This window comes from Adiantum capillus-veneris, chromosome 6 (assembly GCF_014529385.1).
Source record: "Adiantum capillus-veneris isolate H3 chromosome 6, ASM1452938v2, whole genome shotgun sequence".
Taxonomy (NCBI): domain Eukaryota; kingdom Viridiplantae; phylum Streptophyta; class Polypodiopsida; order Polypodiales; family Pteridaceae; genus Adiantum; species Adiantum capillus-veneris.
The window spans coordinates 82364617-82385724 of NC_140936.1; the positions used below are offsets into that span (position 1 = coordinate 82364617).

General features: G+C 48.2%; 1 protein-coding gene and 1 pseudogene across 2 annotated transcripts in view; one reads left to right on the plus strand and one right to left on the minus strand.

The window, feature by feature from the left end:
* Nucleotides 1-21108, plus strand: part of LOC147455787 (universal stress protein A-like protein) — a 90439-nt gene that overhangs the window by 49376 nt on the left and 19955 nt on the right. For both annotated transcript variants that reach the window (XM_086514448.1, XM_086514447.1), the window contains exon 3: nt 59-177. In XM_086514448.1, coding sequence (XP_086370574.1) covers nt 59-177 — 119 coding nt within the window. The remainder of the gene's footprint in view (nt 1-58; nt 178-21108) is intronic.
* Nucleotides 11163-11994, minus strand: LOC147455788 (uncharacterized; annotated as a pseudogene).

Sequence of the window (21108 nt, forward strand, 5' to 3'; positions counted from 1 at the left end):
AAAGACTAATAGCTACATAATTTTTGGTAATCGTAATCTAAGTTGTTTTTTTGTGCAGTTACCATGCAAGGCGTGGATCAAGAAAGGAGACACCAGAGAAGTGATATGCAAGGAAGTTTTTAGAGTGCATCCTGACATGCTAGTTGTGGGCAGTCGTGGATTGAAGACCATACATAAGTAAACACTCTTTCCTTGTGTGCCGTTCAATTTCATCGCCTGTGGTTTGAATCCTTCTGCTTACAGGGACTGTTATATTTGAATTGCTCCTTTGATTTCCTGTTTCATTCAAGCTCAAACTAACAATTATGCTGCAACTTTTTGTTCCTTCAGAGGTCAAATTCTCCTTGTGATGCAGTTCAGAAATTGGGCAAGTTTGGAAATTATTAGTTTTCTGTACTAGTGTTAATAACTGTGGAAAAATTAATTTTGGACAACCACAGTCCAGCAGCGAAATTGCTTAGAAATATCTTTCAAGAACCAATTGGAGGTCCTACTTTTAAGGACAGGGTGTGAGCATTGAGAATTCCTGTAGAGACAGAGGGAGAGAAAGATAATGAATTGAAATGTTTATAAAAAGGCCTAAAAGACCTAGAAAATCACATCATAGTCATATGATCCAAAGTTTAGCATAGAAAACATGTGATCGATCAAGTGAACCAGTAGACCCAGCTGGTGGCGTATCTGCCAAAGCCTCTTCTCCTCAGTGAATTACCACTGTAAGTACCATCGCATGAACTCTCTCATGGGCCTCTGCATCATGGCATCAATCTCCTCCTCTGTAAAGAACCTTGTAGGGATGCTCTATGCCTCTCAACAATGGCGTAGATGCGGCGATGGTAAACATGTCAGTGATAAGAGAATGAGGGTGTCAAGATCTACTAATCTGTGAAGCTCTTTCTGGGAGATCCCATGAGCTGAAACAAACGTGTCTTGGGGTCTTGTTGAGAGCTCTTGCTTTGGAAGAAATCTGCCACCCGACTCTGGATGGGTCCTCTTCTAGAGAATTTAGAACTCAGTAATAGAGCATGTTTGTGCTTGCGTAGCTCCAGCAAGAATAGCACAAAGCATCTCTAATCGGTGTAATCCATCACCCTAGACAGAGGCTCGAATATCTCCCTGAAGAGAATGTAATTAATGTTTGTGCTTACGTAGCTCCAGCAAGAATAGCCCAAGGTGTCTCTAATTAGCCTAATCCATCACCCTAGGTAGAGGCCCAAATCCCTCTCTGAAGAGAGAATGAAAATCATCCCCGTATCTAATAATATACCGGTATGTAATGCCCCTCTGTCTGTGGCTCTAAGTCACATAGCTGGCATATCCGCAGCACTGGGACACCAAAGTTTATCTACTTGTCTCTATGTGGAGCTGGTGGGAGTATGTCTGAAGCTGTCTTATGACACATTGAAGCGCATGGGTTAGGTGTAATTTCATGTATCTTGGCTGTAAAATGAAACCATCCTTGATAATGTGAAGAAAGTGCTTTTTGTAAAAATCACTTTCTTTCCCAACTCCCAAGGGAGAGTCTCCATGTCCTCTATATCAATCTACGTGAGATCTTGTTTGATAATTCTGATTCCTATTGTTTTCTCAACGTGTGAATGCGAGTGACAGTGCCTCCAAGGAGTATTGAAAGGGCAACTGTAAGTGAGATGGCATTTGTGCATACCAACATCTAAAGTCCTCCCCCCCCCCCCCCGGGCTAGCTGTTGAAACGACTTGAGGGCCAATCTAGCATAACGATGACATGGAAGCTCTCGCAACCCATTTATTGTAATATCTCAATCTCACAGTTTGTGTAGCTCTCAATTTAACTTGGACGACCTCATGTGGCATTGTGACCGTACATCGTAGAGATCATAGCCACTAGTGGTCTCCATCTCTCCATCCACCATACATCCAATGAGATTGACTATATTGGTCTAGAATAGGTGTCCAAATCTTTACTTCATTTAATAAATTGGATGTTACAATTGTTCAACTTAGTGGAGGATGTTAGAGCGATGACATCTCTATAGATTCCTTCAGTTGGTCCTGGTATCTCCCAGGGACAGGTGATAGGGAGTGAGGGCTGTTTTGTTTCTGTGCCCGGCCAGTGTGAGGTAGTCTCTCATGTCGGGACACTTTCAGCCATGTTTAGCTTGGGGTTGTAGGTTTCAGTTGCTAATAGGTCTCTGCAGCCCTAGGTGATTTTTTTCCTTTTGTCAATCTAGCATAACGATGACATGGAAGCTCTCGCAACGCATATATTGTAATATCTCAATCTCACAGTTTGTGTAGCTCCCAATTTAACTTGGACGACCTCATGTGGCATTGTGACCGTACATCGAAGAGATCATAGCAACTAGTGGTCTCTCCATCTCTCTCCATCCACCATACATCCAATGAGATTGACTATATTGGTCTAGACTAGGTGTCCAAATCTTTACTTCATTTAATAAATTGGATGTTACAATTGTTCAACTTAGTGGAGGATGTTAGAGCGATGACATCTCTATGGATTCCTTCAGTTGGTCCTGGTATCTCCTAGGGACAGGTGATAGGGAGTGAGGGCTGTTTTGTTTCTGTGCCCGGCCAGTGTGAGGTAGTCTCTCATGTCGGGACACTTTCAGCCATGTTTAGCTTGGGGTTGTAGGTTTCAGTTGCTAATAGGTCTCCTGCAGCCCTAGGTGATTTTTTCCCTTTTGTCCCATGTGGCTCACTTGCCTATTTTCCCTTCTTTCTCATATTATGCCCATTTACCATGTCGTGAGGGCTGAGAGATCGAGTCGGGCAGCCTTTGTCGAGAGGTATTTATGTGAACAGGGAGGGGGGGGGGGGGAGAAGAGGGGCGACCCTTAGGCATGCATCGGGTGCTCTCTAGGGCACCTTATGGAAGCCCTGGACAGGGGGCAGTTCAGCGTTTTCTGGTGCAGCCTGTGGAGCATTTCGACTCAGCCTTTTGGAGGCTTCATCCCTAGCGTTCCTTAGGGCAGACTTGTGGAGGGCATGAAGTGGAGAGATCCCAGATCCTTAGAGGGCAGCCACATTCTAGTGGTAGCCTTGAGGCCTGTCTCTCTCCCTCCATTCAGATCTCCCTTCAATCTAAGAGGAGTTGCAGATTGCTTTTTTCCCAAAGCTTCTTCTTGTGCTAGCCAGTGTTGTGGTCGAGTTAGTGGTCTTGTATGAAGGAGCAGATGGCAGTAGCAGTCGTAATTGTGTGTATCTTGGGTCTATCCATTGAGCCATGTCAGTTCTATGCCGGACCACCCTTGGTCACTTGTTTGAGAAGTTTGTTATTAGCATGGAGAGCCTCTCTCTCTCTCTCTCTCTCTCTCTCTCTCTCTCTCTCTCTCTCTCTCTCTCTCTCTCTCTCTCTGATCCAGCAACAGCGAAAGATTACAGATTTCTTTCAGTCACAGACAGAGGAGTCCGAGCAGCCTCAACAACATAACAACACCAGAGGCACCAGAGGCATACTACTTGATCGGGCGATAGAGTTAGGGCGGCCCCGTCGCCCACGGATGAGGGGGCCCCTCTTGACATCGATGCAGACTGCGACAGAGGATCCATACCATACTGGCGCGACATAGGAGCCGTCCCGACAGAGTGCCTACCTTGGAGGACATTGAATCTCTATAGCCTTTTGGATACTGATGTATATGTATATGATGCCTCGACTGTGAGAGAATCAGCTCACCCTTTGTATTCCCCTTGTATCAGCTTTCACCCCACTATTTTCTTTTCAGCTCTTTGTATTTTTTGTACCCAGACCTGGTATTAGATTCACCATATGTAACCTTTTGGTCTCATAGGTCATTTTGGCCTTTTGAGGACATTAATATTACATTCCATTTCATTTCATTTCTCTCTGCCAGATCGGAGTGGAGCCAGATCGAAGTCGAGGTGTCCACCCGATTGGAGGCCAGTTCTTGTCTCCATGGCATCTTCCGCTGCCTATTCAGACATAGTTTTGGACTTGGTTGAGAGAGAAGAAGGTTGCTGTGCTTTCGTGGTTCCTGGTTTTTCTCCAGTTTGGGGCTGATTTGGGTATGAGGAGGCTAAAGACACTTTGCTACGACTTCCCTAAGTGTCACCCTTGATTACCCTTACCTCTCTTCACGGAGGGATCCTGGTGCAGGTTACAGGATGTGTAGCAGCATTGTTGGAAATTTTTTTTGGGAATAAAAAGTTCCTTCTATTAGTTAATAATATTGCCTAATGGGCTACAAACTGCCCCTAATAGAGAGGGCTACATCCAAATGGGAGGAGACTTTTCCAATAAAAAGGTAAGATACATACAATGACGGCTAAATCAAGAGATAGGAGGAGGAAAAAGCCACATAGTGGGCGGTACTGCCATCTAGGTGTCCCATGAACCATGGTGAAGAAGGGCCTTGATCCTCAGGGTCACAATCCCGCATGCGGTCGGAGCTGCCCTAAAGTCTCTCAAAGTGTCCCCTGAATGTATGGATCAGCTCCTACTAGATGTCATGTACAGTCTCCGTTGGTGGGATGGGTCAAGCCTCGAAGATGCGGAAGCACCGGGCTTTCCAGATGAACGAGTGTCAGGCTGCAGATGATCTCCCAACAACACTCTATCTCTCTGCTCCAATCTTGAGGTACAAGCTCTATGGGAGGTTGAGAGTAGGCTGGCCTTTTTGTATCACAATCATCCGGCTGGCTGAAGCCATCTCAAAATGAAGTGCTAGGCCCGTGAGAGTGGACCAAGCTGTAGCACCCTAGGTGTACTGGCTGGGTGCCGAAAGTGCAGGCAAACCCAAATCTGTCGTGCCATGGGACAGTCCTATTAGATTTACACCACTCTGTCGCTTCACACAGGTCTAGGGAATTCATGTACAGCTAGTGTGCCTCCGGGCTGGCTACCGTTTGCAAATGCATTTAGACTACATTGTTCGGCCGCCCACTTCTGGACAAGCCGCCCACCTCTGTCCGGGCGCCCTCATATATTTCCATATATCATTTTTCTGTTGGGTCGCGGGGATTTTTATCAGGCCTTGCCCTACCTCCCCTTGGGCACCTATTTATATGGGGTCAGGGGGGTACCCACTTCCACATCTCATCTCACATAGATCATCTGATGTATTGACAAGGTCTTCTGCTCATGGTAGTCATGGGGGGCGATCAACGCCCTCTTCACCATCTCTCTCTCTCTCTCTCTCTCTCTCTCTCAAAGATCATGTGATGTATTGACAGGGTTTCTGGTCATGGTAGTCATGGGGGGCGATCAACCCCCTCTTCACCAACTCTGGCATCTCTCTCTCTCTACTGGCATTCTCATAGACCGAGCATTGGAGTTAGGGAGATCTAGACGACCCCGAGGGAGGAGAGGAGCTACACAATTTCGAAGGAGGCTACGGCAAAGGATTCAAGCCATACTCTTTCGTCGTCCAGAGTGCAGATGAAGATGGATCTCTACTCCCCTCCCATATTGTCTTCACATTGTACTGCTTAGTTTAGGATCCCGCAGTATTTATATTTTGTTATCCTAGTGTAATTTATTTTGTTAATCTGACTTTGTATCAGATACACCGCATTGTAACTTTCTGGTCTCATAGGTCACTTTGGCCTTTTGAAGACGTTAATATAACATTTCATTTCATTTCATTTTTCTCTCTCTCTCTCTCTCTCTCTCTCTCTCTCTTCAACCCGAGTACCACAGAGGCAGAGGGGACACCACCACCACAGAGCTCGGTTCCCACCCATACGCACAGCAGCGGCACTCTCATTGACCGAGCTATAGAGTTGGGGAGATTGAGACGACCACGACTGAGGAGGGGAGCCACACAGCACCGATGAAGATTACGACAGAGGATCCACAGGATTCTAGCACGACACCCAGAGTGTCGATCAGGATAGGCTTCATGCTACTGCTATATTGTATTATGGTGACACTTATCCCCACTTTGTAGCTTTGTGGAATTATACCATTGCTCAGCTTACCAGCGACCCATAGGAGTCGGTAGCACTCCTATCTCCGTTTCTAGTTTGTAGTTTTCTTTGTCTGTAACTAGACTTTGTACTAGACTCACCATTGTAATCAGTTTGGTCTCATTGGTCATTTTGGCCTTTTGTAGACATTAATATATCCCTCCTCCCCTCACTCTCACTACACACATACATGCCTCTTTATGTACACCGGATGTTTTGTTATTACCCGGTCACCCCCACATCTACACACCGGATGCTTTGTTATTACTCGGTCACTTATCACACTACATTTTGTACACCGGATGCTACTATTACCCGGTCATTTTGCACATACCAAAGATGCAGAGGATATTCACATTTTTGTACATGGATCTATCTCATAGGCCAGTTTTCTTTGGCCTTTTGAAGACGTAAATAAATTTTTCTCTCTCTCTCTCTCTCTCTCTCTCTCTCTCTCTCTCTCTCTCTCTCTCTCTCTCTCTCACAGAGAGAGAGCGCTGACCTTGCACCACCGCCCTCTGCTCTCCCCCCCCCCCCCCCCCCCCCCCCCCCCCCCCCCTTGCTTTGTGAGCTGTCCCTGCACCCCCGCCCCTGCTCCCGTCCTCTACTCGCCCGCGTTGCCCCTTGCACCACCGCCCCCTGCTCACCCGCGCTGTCCCTTGCTCCCGTCCTCTGCTCACCCGCACTCCCCCGCTCCCCACGTATGGCGTCCCGTGCCCCCACCCCTTTCTTCTACGCGTAGAACGTCCCCCCCCTTTCTTCTACGCGTAGGGCTTCCCCCCCCCTCCCCCCTTTTTTTTTTTTACACGTAGGATGTCCCCTCTCATCTTCTACGCGTAGGAGGTCTTTAATATATATATATATAAAACCCCGCCCCCACCACTTTGTAACTTTCGGGCCTCATAGGTCATTTTAGCCTTTTGAAGACTTTAATATAACTTTAATATAACATTTCATTTCATTTCTACCCCCCTCCCCCCTCCCCCTCCCCCCCCCCCCTCCCCTTCACTTTTGTTTTCGAGATACACACACACATAGCTGAGCATATTGAGGGCACCTGGCCACACCGCCTCGCGCTCCACCACTCGTCGCGATCACCGCCAGTGTGGGTGCACATGTACATCCAGTGACCCCTAGCCGCCGCGCCCGTTGCTAGGGTGGGTGCACACGTACACCTAACTCCCTTGCGGACGGCGATCAAGCATGAGGAAGATGAAAGATAAAGCCGACCCCCTAGAGGATGCCATTCAAAAATGCAAAGAGGAGATGACGGAGATCATGACCAAGATGAACCGCAACCTCTGGGGCACAATAAACATGCTCGAAGGACGCGTGCTGATCCAAGAGAGCAAGATAAGCATGCTGGAAGACCGAGTGACGACCCAAGAGGAAGAGATCGCATCACTCAAGAAAGAGCTCGCCGAAGCACGATCAAGAAACACACTGGAAGAGAGCGAACTTCAACCCTCAGTAATCGAAGAAATCAACACGATCAAGGAGCAAGTACGGGCCATCAAAGAAGGAGAAGAGCAGCATAAAGAAATGACGACCTCTTGCGTGGATGTTCTTACCAAAACTCAATAGAAGGCGGACGAAGCCGAGAAATGGATCAAGGTGTCCAAGAAAGGAAAAGACAAGGAGATAACGCCCACACCCACACCCAACAACATCATTAATCAGACACTAGAGGAGGAGCAGAGGAGAAGGGTGCGCACTTTACATGTGAGAATTTGCGGTCTTAAAGACAAAGGCAATGTGGACGAAGAAGTAAAAGAACTCATAGCCTTGATGAGTCGACGCACACAAGGGCATGGAGAGTGGGCAACATAAAGAAAAATGGAAGCAGTGGAGAAACCTCAAAAGAAAGCACTCATCCTCCGTTTTCCCTCCATGGATGCAAAGAAGTCATTCTTGAAGAAAAGACCAACTCTTAAAGAGACTGGCATCTTCCGCGGGGATGATCTCACCCTCTCGCAGATCGCTCATATGCAGGAAGTAATGCCGGAGATTAGAGCGGCAAGGGAAAAAGGCAAGATCGCTTTTTAACGAGACGGAAAAGTGGTAATACTAGAACGATGCTCCACATGACGGTGCGAGACTTATGGGACCACACTCAAAGTAGCTGCCTGGAACTGCAATGGATCTACGCGTCTTGATGTGGGTGCCTTTGAGGATAGCTTTACTGGAAGAGACATCATCTTTTACTCTGAGACACACCAGGCCCCAGGGCAATCCATACCTCACATCAGTGGATACAGGTGGGAGACAGCCTACAGACAGGAGACACGCTCAGAGCACAGAGGGCGGGGCTCGGGGGGAGTGGCAGTGTTATTTAGAGAGGATCTGCAGCCATTGATACATATAGCCCGCAGGGACGAGCAGGCTAGGTACATGTGGGTGAGACTGAAAGCAGAGACAGGCAGATACCTCTATCTAGCTATCTGCTACTTTCCCTCGAGTACATCAGTTTATGCATCACCCAGAGGAGAGTCCCCTTTCTCTATTTTGGATGATGACATATGGGAGTTCTCTAGGGACGGTGACATTATCATCCTAGGGGACTTCAGGACTGCCCATCACCAGGCAGTGTTTTATGATACTTCAAAGGAGATGCTAAGAGAGCTAGATGTTGTAGAGACGGGCCTTTCCAGACTATCACACGATGTGGAATGTACTGAGTATGGGCGACACCTGATAGACATGGGCACTGCACATGGATTGGCCATCTTGAACGGCCTACAGAGATTTCCTGCTTCGGGAGTTTTTACATGCTTCCCACACAGACATGGAGCCAGCACAGTAGACTATGTCATGGCACAGCCGAATCTCATCTCTAGTATCCAGGATCTCACAGTTGAGCCCAGACCGATCGGGGTGGCAGTGGATCATGCTCTGGTGTCGATGACCATCTCCTTCCAGTTCAGTGTAGCATACAGGCCACGAGTAGCAGCCCCTACTCGCTACACATTCACACGGGAGACGGATTCTGTATACATGGACGGAATCTACAGACGCCTATGCACTTAGGACCCGGGGCGACCTCTGGAAGAGCTAACTACTATACTGACACAGACTTTACATGAGGCAGCAGCAGAAGCATACCCACACACCCAGCCTGAGCATAGCCGCCTATCAGGGAGCATGCCTCAGAACAGCTGGTATGATGAGGAGTGCCGCCAGACTAGAGCCAGACTTTAGAGGGAGGTGCTGTTGGGGAACGTCACTCACAGACAGTCACAGATTGACTTCCGACGCCTGGTGCGGTGGAAGAAGAGGGCTTTTTTGGCTCGACTCGAGCAGGATCTATATCAGCTATTCTTGAGTTAGGACTCGCGTGAGGCGTGGCGGCTCTTTCATGAGCAGTCCCTCCCCCCCCCCCCCCCCCCCCCTTGCTATTTCCTCCACAGAGACCTGGGAGCAGTACGCATCATCTTTGTACACAGTACCTGGACAGCCGGCCCTTCCCAACCCCCCCGATCCATGCCACACGTATGTGTCTTTTTCACCGCTGAGATGGTCAAGAAAGCTATTGACAGGATGAAGACTGGGAGAGCATATGATCATGATGGCCTAGTCGCTGAGCATTTCATGCATGCCAAAGACCTACTAGCAGAGCTTCTGGCAGTTATGTTTAACCGGGCCATGTGTGAGGGCCTACCAGACTCTTGGAGCCTATCTACGATCGTACCTATCTTCAAATTAGGAGACCCCATGGAGCCTGGGAATTATCGCACTATTATGATTGGGCACACACTGGCACGGTTGTATGCATCCATTCTGGAGCAACAGTTGAGTAGATGGGCAGAGAGGGAAGGGATACGTGCAACTGGGCAGGCAGGATTTAGGAGAGGCTTCTCTACTCTTGACCATATCCTAACACTCAGGGCCATCATCGAAGAAGGCAGATCTCATGGGAGACGGATCTATTGTAGCTTTGTGGACTTCCGCAAAGCTTTCGACACGGTACCCAGAGCTAGACTGATGCGCAGACTACAGGAAATGGGAGTACCCACAGAACTCATTTGGGGGATCATGGCATTGTACAAATCAGTAATAGGGCATGTACGCACCCCGGAGGGACTTTCTACACCGGTTCACTCCACTATTGGGGTGAAGCAGGGCTGCCCGCTCTCTCCTACTCTTTTCGGTATGTATGTGGATGAGGTTTCTGACTACATTGACAGCGATGGGGATAAAGGTGCTCAGTTGGCAGGGACATGGATTCCACTTTTGTTATATGCTGATGACATAGTGTTGATCTCCGAATCCCCAGAAGGAATGCAACATCAATTGGATGCTTTGCATATGTTTTCCCACGAAAGTGGTTTGTCTGTCAACCTGGGTAAAACCAAGGTTATGGTGTTTAATACCACCCCACAGTGGATCAGGAGGTCAGCACCTACATTCACATACGGCCAGGAGACTGTGGAGTACACAGACGCTTGCACTTACCTTGGAGTGGTTTTTAGCGGACCTGCATTCTCACTCAGAAGAGCAGCAGAGACTAGACTTACTAGAGCCCACGCAGCATTGGGTAGATTGGAGAGGATGTGTTCGCAGGTTCAGTTTCAGGAGCCCCGGACGAAGCTCTGGCTCTTTGACACCATGGTGGCTTCAGCATTGCTCTATGGGGCTGAGATATGGGGACCTTCACTAGATCACCACGGGAGGCCGGGTCGCTCAGACGGATGGGGGAACATGGAGAAACCTCTCGTCTCTTTGATCTCGCGGCTCATTAGAGCCAAGGCATCAGTACCACGGGCCATTATCCGAGCAGAGCCAGTGGCCCCCCCACTAGTGGTAGAGGCGCTCACCAGATCAGTCTCCTTCATAAACCGCACATGGGAACTTCCCAAAGACAGATATGCTCGCATAGCACTTGAGTCCTCTCGACAGTTAGCCATACAAGGAGATACAACATGCTGGTATGGGGAGATGACATCATGGTTTCAGGCGCATGGGTTCAGTGTGACACGAAACGTTTCATGGTTTCGGTCGTTTCGGGGTTTCGAGGTTTTGAAACGTTTCGTTTCATAGCGTCAAAAACATGAAACAGGTTTCATAAAAGACATTAAATTATATATTAATAAAATATGATAAATATGTATACAATGTAGCACACATGACTCTAGACTTTAATGTCCACAAGAGAGAGAGAGAGAGAGAGAGAGAGAGAGAGAGAGAGAGAGAGAGAGAGAGAGATTGGATTATCGTCCACGGAGGTCACATATGACCTATGGGACCAAAAACACAACATTACAATGATTCATTCTCAGCGTGGGCTGGTACATAGCAGTTAAGGACTGAGGGTCCATCAAGAGGGTAGAGTAGGAAAAAGGAGAAAACAAAAGCCTAAGGGTCGGTTGGGAGGAGAGCTGGTTTGGGATTTCAAAACTCCTGGATGATCGCTTTGCCACTTCGGTAGACTGCCCATTTGCCTTGCTTACGCGCTTCGTGCACCTTCTTAAGCTCGCTCGCTTTACTCTTGAGTTGATTCATGGTCAATTCTTCTGCAATCCAAAGCTTGGTTTCTTTGAGAAGGCGGGACTGGCGTAGAAGCTTCACCCGCTCCTCTTTGTTCTTGAAAGTAAGGACACAATGCTCGGGACGCACATGGCGATGTGTGTCATTGATCCAAGCGACATTCTCTGGCTTGATGTTGACTGGCTCAATAATGTCGTTGAGTTTGATGATTGCCTCTTCAAGGGTGTCCTCAACAGTGCACCACTACAAGGGGAGCCCACCGATGCGTACCTTGAGGGCATTATCTTCTTGAGATTTTTGTTCGGAGATTTCCTTTGTTACACACGTCTTCACTTGGGCGATGGTTGTTGAGTGAGCTTGGCTAACCTTAGCCTCAACCTCTTTTACCTTGTGGGTGGTGAGGTTAACCATAGAGTTGAATTGCTCTTCTAATTTGCTGAGGCGATATTTGAGTTCGAGGTTTTCTTCTAGGACTCGATCAAGACTTGCTTGCAACTGTGTGATGCGATCAAGTTTGCTAGGGGCTGCCAGCACTGTTGCAAAGCTCGGTTTTGTTTTGGCGGGGGTCTTTGGGGTAGTCATCCCTGTGCTTGAGGAGGTACAAAGGAACCAACCTCTGGTTTGCAAATTTGAAGGTAGAAAGCTTTGAGATTGCTCAAGATTTCAACCTTTGAAGAATGCTCAAAGTTGCGTTAACGCTGTCGAGAGCTGCTGTCGAGAGCGAGTTGCTGTCGAAAACCCCTGCCGGGCTGTCGAAAGCTTGTCCTCTGCCGAGTATTGCCTGAAAAAACGCCGAGACCTGCAGAGCCAGAATCCGCCGTTCTACACAGTGCTTGAGGCGCTACAGGGCTGAAACGCAGACTCCGTCGCATAACCGGCTGTTGAAGTGTTGTGCCCACAGGCCTGCTGAAATGTAGAGCCTCTTAACAGGCTGCTGAAGCGCGATAACAAGCTGCTAAAGCACGCGCTCTCTAGTGCTCGAGCAGGACAGGTCTGGGCTAACGCCTCCCCACAGGGCTGTCCCTCGCCCTGGGGGAGACTCCTGGAGAGAGAGAGAGAGAGAGAGAGAGAGAGAGAGAGAGAGAGAGAGAGAGAGAGAGAGAGAGAGAGAGAGAGAGAGAGAGAGAAATGAAATGAAATGTTATATTAACGTCTTCAAAAGGCCAAAGTGACCTATGAGACCAGAAAGTTACAATGCGGTGTATCTGATACAAAGTCAGATTAACAAAATAAATTAAACTAGGATAACAAAATATAAATACTGCGGGATCCTAAACTAAGCAGTACAATGTGAAGACAATATGGGAGGGGTAAAGTACTAAGTGTGAAAGTGTGAAAATAAATGTGAAAAACTAAATGCAATGTATTAAATAAACTTCTTAGGAGCATTCTGGGTGTCTGGCTAGAATGCTTCTAATCCTTTGTTATAGTCTCCTCCGGTGAAGTGTGCTTCTGCATCTCGGTCATGGTCGTCTCGATTTCCTAAGCTCAATCGCCCTGTCAATGAGGGTGCCTTTGGTATGAATGTGGGTACTCCTTTGTGCTGGCTGCTGGTCTCTTGCTTCTCCTTCCACTCCTGCTTCTCTCGATCCGAAGAAATCTGTGATCTGCCTCTGAGGCTGTAGTGCTCTTTGTCTTCTCATTAGATTATCCCTATGCCGATGTAGTTCCAGTAGGTACAAGCCTAAGCATCTTTGATCTTGGTATTGCATGACTCTATTTAGAGGTCCAAAGCCTTCTTTAAATAGGCAATGGAAACGCCCACGTATCTCATAGTATACGGTGCAATGACATATGTAGTGTAATTCTGTCTCCGGCTCCATTCCGCATAACTTGCAAATTCTGCTCTCAGGTGGAATTCCCCTAAATTTGCCAAATTCAATTTCCAGCTGGTGTGAGGATGTACGAATCTGACCAATAGCACATCTCAAACCATGAGACAGGTGGGTATCCATGTAGCTCGGGCGAGTCACAAATCCATCTTCAGATAGCTGTAGGAAGTTTTCTTTGTAGTCGGCCATCTTCGTGCCCAATTCTTGTGTAGGATCTACCCATGTCCTCTTAGGATCCAACTGTATAATATCCTGACGGATGATTTTATTAATCTCCGTTCGTGTAATTGCTAGTGATGGAGCCTCAAGAGAATCTTTCCATACTGAACCCGTGTCTCTGAAACCACGAGGACAGTTGCGCATACCAGCATGATGCATCGCCTTTCATTGCTAATTGTCGAGAGGATTCGAGGGCCAGTCTAGTATATCGGCAATTATTTGTATCCCTCAAACCATGTATAAAGGACACTGATCTGGTAAGAGCTTCAATTTCTATCGGAGGGGCAGCTAGTTCTGCTCGGGTAATCGCGTGTGGTACGGAGGCCTTGGCTCTGATCATTTGGGAAATCATAGATACCAAAGGTCTCTCCATTGACTTCCAATTATCCTGATCCACAGATGGTCCCCAAATTTGGACCCCATAAAGCATAGCCGAAGCCACCACAGTATCAAAGAGCCAAAGTTTTGTTCGTGGTTCCTGAAACTGCACTTGTGAACACATCCTCTCCAACCCTCCCAAGGTCGCAGAGGCTCTAGACAATCTAGCATCCGTTGCTTTCTTAAGAGTAAACTTCGGTCCTGCAAATACCATACCAAGGTATGTGTATGCATCTGTGTACTCTACTGTATCCTGGCCATATGCAAATGTAGGTGCCGATCTCCTAACCCACTGCGGTGTGGTGTTAAACACCATAACTTTGGTTTTACCCAAGTTTATCGACAGTCTAGTGTCCTCCGCGAATTTATGTAATGCATCTAGCTGCCTCTGCATTCCATATGGTGATTTTGCTATCAATACAATATCCTTTGCATACAACAACAAAGGGATCCATGACCCTGCAAGTTGAGCCCCTCTGTCACCCTCTATCAATGTAATCTGATACCTCATCTATGTACATACCAAATAAAGTAGGGGACAATGGGCATCCTTGCTTTACTCCAATGGTGGAATGAACAATGTCGGAATCCCCTTCTGGAGTACGTACATAACCAGTTACCGACCCGTATAAGGCCATGATCCCCCAAATAATCTCTTTGGGGACCCCTAACTCTTGCATCCTGCACATCAATCTGGCCCTCGGTACTGTATCAAAAGATTTTCGAAATTCCACAAAGCAACAATACATCCTTCTCCCGCTTGCTCTTCCTTCCTCAATAATGGCTCTGAGCGTAAGAATATGATCTATAGTGGAATAACCCCTCCTTGTCCTGTTGCCCTTATGCCCTCATTCTTTGCCCATCTACTCAATTTTTGCTCAAGAATGGATGCGTACAGTCGGGTCAATGTGTGACCTACCATAATGGTACGGTAGTTCCCGGGTATCATAGGATCCCCTGACTTGAAAATAGGTGCGATAGTAGATAATTTCCAAGATTCAGGTAATCCTTCACACATGACCCGATTAAACAGATGAGCAAGGACTTCTGAAAGTAGATCCCTGGCATGGATTAGATGTTCTGCTACTAAACCATCATGATCATATGCTCTTCTTGTTTTATCTTATCAATGGTTTTTTCACCATTTCCGTAGTAAAGAAAGTACTAGTAGCAGGGCATGGCTCTAGCGGATCTGGTAATGGAGGCTGTCCAGATACCATATATAATGATGTTACATATTGACCCCAAATCTCAGGAGAAGTAATTGTCGGAGGCGGTAAGTGCTCGTGAAATAAATGCCAGGCCTCATGTGAGTCCCGACTCAAGAAGAGCTGATATAAATCCTTCTCCAGTTTGGCTAAAAATGCCCTTTTCTTGCGACGTACTATATGCCGAAGAGCAATCCGAGACTGCTTATATGTGATGATCCCAAGTGTAAGCTCTTTATGGACCTGGGTCCTCGTCTCTCTGCATTCCTCGTCATACCAACTGTTTTGAGGCATGTTCCCAGATCCTCTCTTCTGATCAGGTTGAGTATGTGGGTATGCCTCTTGTGCTGCTCCATGTAGTATCTCTGTTAACTGAGAAGTAATCTCCTCTACAGTATATACTGGCTCGGCTGCCCACATCCTATTATAGATCTTTTCCACATAGACTGAATCAGTCTCTGGCGTGAAAGTATATCTTGTGTGTGTCTTCTTCCTTTGTACTTGAGAGGCATTGTATTGAAAGGAGATTGATAAGGTCAAGAGAGCACAATCCACTGCAATCCCAACCGGTCTGGGTCCCACCTTAAAGTCCTCGATACTAGCAATAAAGCTTGGTGAAGTCATGACATAATCCACTGTACTGGCCCCATGCCTGTGCGGGAAGCATGTGAATCCCCCAGATAAAGGGAAATTCTCTAGACCATTAAGTATGGCCAAACCATGTATAGTTGCCATCTTAATGAGATGCCTCCCATATTCAGTGTGTTCTTTATCCTGTGAGTTTCTAGTAAGCCCCCTCTGTGATAAATCCACTTCTTTGAGCATTTCTTAGAAGTATCATAGAATACTGCTTGAGAGTTGGCCGTTTTGGCATTAAAATCTCCTAAGAGAACGATGTCTCCATCTTTAGAGAACTCCCATATGTCAGGGGACTGTCCTTTAGGTGAGGAGTAGACTGATGTACTTGGAGGGAAGTAGCATATAGCGATACATAGAAATCTACCTGTCTCGGCTCTCATTCTCACCCACATATACCTTGCTTGCTCATCTTTCCTGATAATCTGTAGTAGTGGTTTCAGCTCCTCTTTAAATAAGACTGCTACTCCTCCTGAACGTCGGCTACCCCGTAGAGATCTCTTGTCTGGTCGACCAGCTGTTTCCCATAAATAACCCTTCACATGTGGCATAAGTTGTCCCGGTATCTGGTGTGTCTCTGAGTAGAAAACTATGTCTCTGTCCCTAAAGTTGTCTTCAAAGGCATCTACGTCTAGCCTATTATGATCCATTACAATTCCACGCTGCTATCCGGAGCGTCGCCCCATAGGTCTCGCACCGTCATGATGAGCGCTTTTCCAGAACCACTACTTTCCCTCCTCTATAAAAGGCAATTTTCCCCTTTTCTCTTGCTGCCCTGATCTTTGGCATCAACTCTTGCATGTGTGCCACTTGTGCCAATGTAAGGTCATCTCCCAGGAAAATACCGGTTTTCTTAAGAGTTGGCCTCTTCTTTAGAAATTCTTTCCTTATTTCTATATTCGGGAAGCGGAGAATAAGTGCCCTATCCTTTACGCTTCCCTTCTCATTGATTCCTTTCTTGCCCACTCTCCATGCACTTGTGAGTAGGCTCTGTGATGCCCATGCGTTGTAGCAGTTCCTTCACTTCTTCCTCTACGTTCTCTTTGTCTTTGACTCCTGTGACACGCACATGCAGAGCCCGATTCTTCCTTTTTTGCTCTTCCTCAATGGTCATATTAATAATGGTGGTGGTAGGTGTGGTCTCGGGCATCTAGGCCTTTCCTTTCTTCGCATCCTCAATCCATTTCTCTGCTTCATCAATGTGTCTTAAAAAGACGTTCCGCCCATGAAGATGCGGTTTTCGATTTCTGTTCATGTAGAGCTTTCATCTGATCCTTCATGTCCTCGAGCTCCTTCAGCACCGAAGGTTGGTCGTCTCCCTTCTCCTTAGTTGCAGATTTGCAAGCCGCAAGTTCTCCTCTTAGCTCCTCGATTATTGCATCTTTTTCCCCCATGTGCTTTTCCATATTTGTTCCCCATGCCTCATCGAGTTTCTTTTGCATAACGCATTCTGTTACATTTACTTCGGCCTTGATTAGGTTTCGTATTTCCGTTTTCAAGATCTGAATTTCCTCATTCTGTATCCCCCGCATCTCTCTCCTTAGTTCTCTCATCATGTCTCCATACATGGAGTTCCTGTAGCTCTCAGCGCTCGCGTGCATTTCCTTCCTGATGTCATCCCTCATATAGTTTAGCTCTGATTTGAGCATCACCTGGACCTTCTCCATCATTAGCTCATCATGTATCCTGGAGGTTTTCCCAACTCGTGAGGATCCCGGTGATAGTACAGTATCTCTGTTTCTCCGTTTAAATGTAGCTGTTGTTTTTTTGGGGGTGGTGTAGCTATCTACACCCGACTCTTCCCCTTCGGTAGGCGGATCCATCGAACCCGAGCCACAAATGTGGGGTAGCGTACTAGAGTACTAGGGTGAGGGACTGAGAATAGGGCAAAACTGTCCCGCACGTAGGACAGGACTTTCTACGCGTAGAGGAGCTTGCAGAGCGTCAAAGTTATAGAGAGAGAGAGAGGCTCGAATGTGTGCCTGCGCGTGGCTCTCTGTCCTGCCCGTAGTTCCTGTGCTCCTCGTGGCTCCCTGCCCCGTGTGAGTTCCTCTGCTCTGCGTGCGTCTCCTCTGCCCTGCGTCCTATGTGGCTTGTGCACGACTTGCACTTGTTGCCCTTGCAGAGTTTGGTACCCTGCGACTTGCAGCAAACCTCTGCTTTGTGCCAGTGGACCTTTCCCGCGTAGTGAAGCAGCTCGCGTAGGAGATCAGCTCGCATAGGGGGGGGAGAGAGAGAGAGAGAGAGAGAGAGAGAGAGAGAGAGAGAGAGAGAGAGAGAGAGAGAGAGAGAGAGAGAGAGAGAGAGAGAGAGAGAGAGAGAGAGAGAGAGAAAGAAAGAAAGAAAGATTTTTAACGTCTATGTCAGGCTGAAATCGGCCTATGAGACAAATCAAATGTACATGGTGTGTATGTCATCCGTCTATCGGAAAGACAAATGAAACAAAAACTGATACAAAACTGAACTGAGTGTAGGTAGTGGGGTATCTGAGGAGGGATGGAGCTCTATCTCTAGGGGTATATGCATGTCTATATGCTCAAGGTAGTACAATCATGAGAATGCATCAAGCTATCTAGCTCCATCCTGTACTAATGGGGGGATGTAAGATGTGGTACATGGGCGGGTCTGGTGCCAAGGCTGCCCGGATGAAAGCTGTCGGGTCGGCCCTCATCCGGGCCACTCGCTCCTCAGTGGCACGGCGCTCCCGGGCTCGGATCTCCTCGATCTGTCGGTGGTGGGAGCTCGCGCCCCTGTAGCCTGTGACTCGTGGTCGTCGTCTAGCTCGGCTCACCTCCGCCTGTGGGAGTGTCACTTCCCTCTGAGTGTCTGGTGGGGGAGGGGCGGTAATCCTCTGAAAGAAGTCTATGAGCTGCGATTGTCTCCCCTCTGTCTGTGTAGCTGTGTGTGGCTGTAGTAGTGTGTCCCGATGGCTCTGTATCCATAGTCACAAGGGACGCATTCCGGGACGGGGGAACGGGGGACGGGGGACGGGGCTGAAATGGATTTTTAGTGTAAAAAAGAGAGCGGGACGGCAAGTGGGGACGGAAAAGTGGGGACGGGAAGCCCGAAAAAGGGCGTCCCCTGTTACTATGTCTGTATCTCTAGTAAGAACCGTGCGAGCTGTCTCTGATCTCGAGAGTCCATGATCTCTCGGAGAGTGGGCTGTCCTCTGAATAGGGCCTCATACCTGCCTCTGATCTCAGTGTATGCTCTGCATCTACATACAAAGTGCTCCTCACTCTCCACCTCCTCTGTGCAGGCTCTGCAGACGCGCTCCTCCTTGGGAACACCAGTATGTCTCCCGATCTCAATCTCTAACCTGTGTGAAGCCACTCTCAGCTGACCAATCGCCACCCGTGAGCTGTGTGGCATATATGTGTCCATGTAGCGTGGTCTCTGTATGAACCCCCCGGACAATATGGTGAGAAACTGGTCTCTGTAATCTGACATCCTCGTCCCCAAGCCAGGTGACTCCCAGACTCTCCTAGTGTATAGCTGCCACAGATCCTGTCTCAGTACCAAGTTCCTCTCACTGCGAGAGAGGTGAACATATGGTGAGTGGGGGTCGTACTGGAATGGTGGTAGGCTCTCCATGTCAAGACCGTGTCCCTCAAACCATGCTCTGACCTGTGAGTACCATGCTCTCTCATGCCCACTCTCTGATAGCTGTATAGCTGCCTCAAATGCTCTACGAGTAAGTCTGTCAGGAGGTAGCTCTCTCATCCTCTGGATGAAGCAGGCTGTCTGGAATAGTGCCTCTACCACCATGGGTGGTGTGGCGAGCTCGGCTCTAATAATGTCATGTGGCACTGTCTTCTTGCTGCGGAGCAAGCGTGAGATCATACATACCTGTGGCCTCTCAAGCTGTGTCCACTGGTCAGCTGTCAATCCTGGTGCCCATACTGTCGTCGAGTACATCAAGGCCGGGGTGACTAAGGTGTCGAAAAGCCACCCCTTCGTGCGGGGTTCCTGAAAGTGTGCCTGGTGGCATCTCCGCTCTAGCATGGCCAGAGCTGCATATCCTCGGGTGAGCCTGTCAGCAGCAGCCTGCCTCATAGTGAAGGGTCCTGGTAGGCTGGTGAATGTGATGCCAAGGTAGACATAGGAGGTGACTACATCAACCTTTCCTCCTGCTGCTGTGAAGGTGGCAGCGCTCCTCACTGCACTGGATGTGTGAAAGATCATAACCTTGGTTTTGCCAAGGTTCACAGTCAACCCCCTGTGTGTGCTGAATTCGTCCAAGGCCTCAAGATGGCGTTGCAAGCCCTCGGGTGACTCTGAAATCAACACAATATCATCAGCATATAACATGATGTGGACCGGAGTACCTGCCAAGTCGCTACCCTCTCCCCCTGCTCGCAGTATGTAGTCGGAGATCTCGTCGATGTAGAGCCCAAAGAGTGTCGGGGAGAGTGGGCATCCTTGCTTAACACCAATGGTGCTAGCAATGGTCTCTGAAAAACCGCTTGGGCAACGAACTCGACCCGTCACCTTCTCGTAGAGAGCATATATGGCCCAAATCATCTCTGTTGGTACCCCAATGCTGTGAAGGTGTTGGAAGAGTCTCTCGCGTGGGACTGTGTCAAAGGCCTTGCGGAAATCCACAAAGCAGCAGTAAAGCCTCTTCTTCCGCGCCTTTGCCCCATCAATGAGGCAGCGCAGAACGAAGATGTGATCAGTGGTGGAGAAAGCTCGTCTGAAACCTGCCTGGCCTGGAGCTCGTAAACCCTCGATCTCTGCGTAGCAGCTGAGCTGTGCCTCAAGTACTGCTCCATATAGCTTGGCCATCGTGTGGCCAATCATGATAGTCCTGTAGTTCCCTGGATCCAGGGTGTCGCCAGATTTGTGGATAGGCACTATGGTGTGCTGTGTCCACTCCTCTGGGAAGCCCTCCCCTATAGCCCGGTTGAAGACATGTGCAATCAACGGGAATATAGTGGAGGCCGCATAAATGATGTGCTCACTCTGTAATCCAGTATGGTCAGCTGATCGTCTGTGCTGCATGCGGCGTATGGCCCTCTCTACCATCTGTGCTGTAAAGAAGGAGGAGCACGTGGGGCGTGGCTCGTGTGGCTGTGGGATAGGAGGCTGTCCTGGCACCTCGTAAAGTCTCTCTGCATAATCATGCCATATCTGTGGATCCTCAATAGCTGTAGTCGGGCGTGGCTCGCGCAGGGTGAGAGAGATAGATAGATAGATAGATAGATAGATTTTATTATCGTCCTCGGAGGTCAAATATGACCTATGGGACCAAAGTTACATGTGATGTAGTATGTGTATGGCTGATGAGTGACTCGATGCTCCAAAATTGTAGTGATGAGAGTCGCAATGGAGAGCCCACACTTTGGCTGGGAGAGGAAAGTGTGTAGGTCTAAGTTATGGCTGAAAATGTGAGAGAAGCAAGTTCGGATGTGATCAAAAGC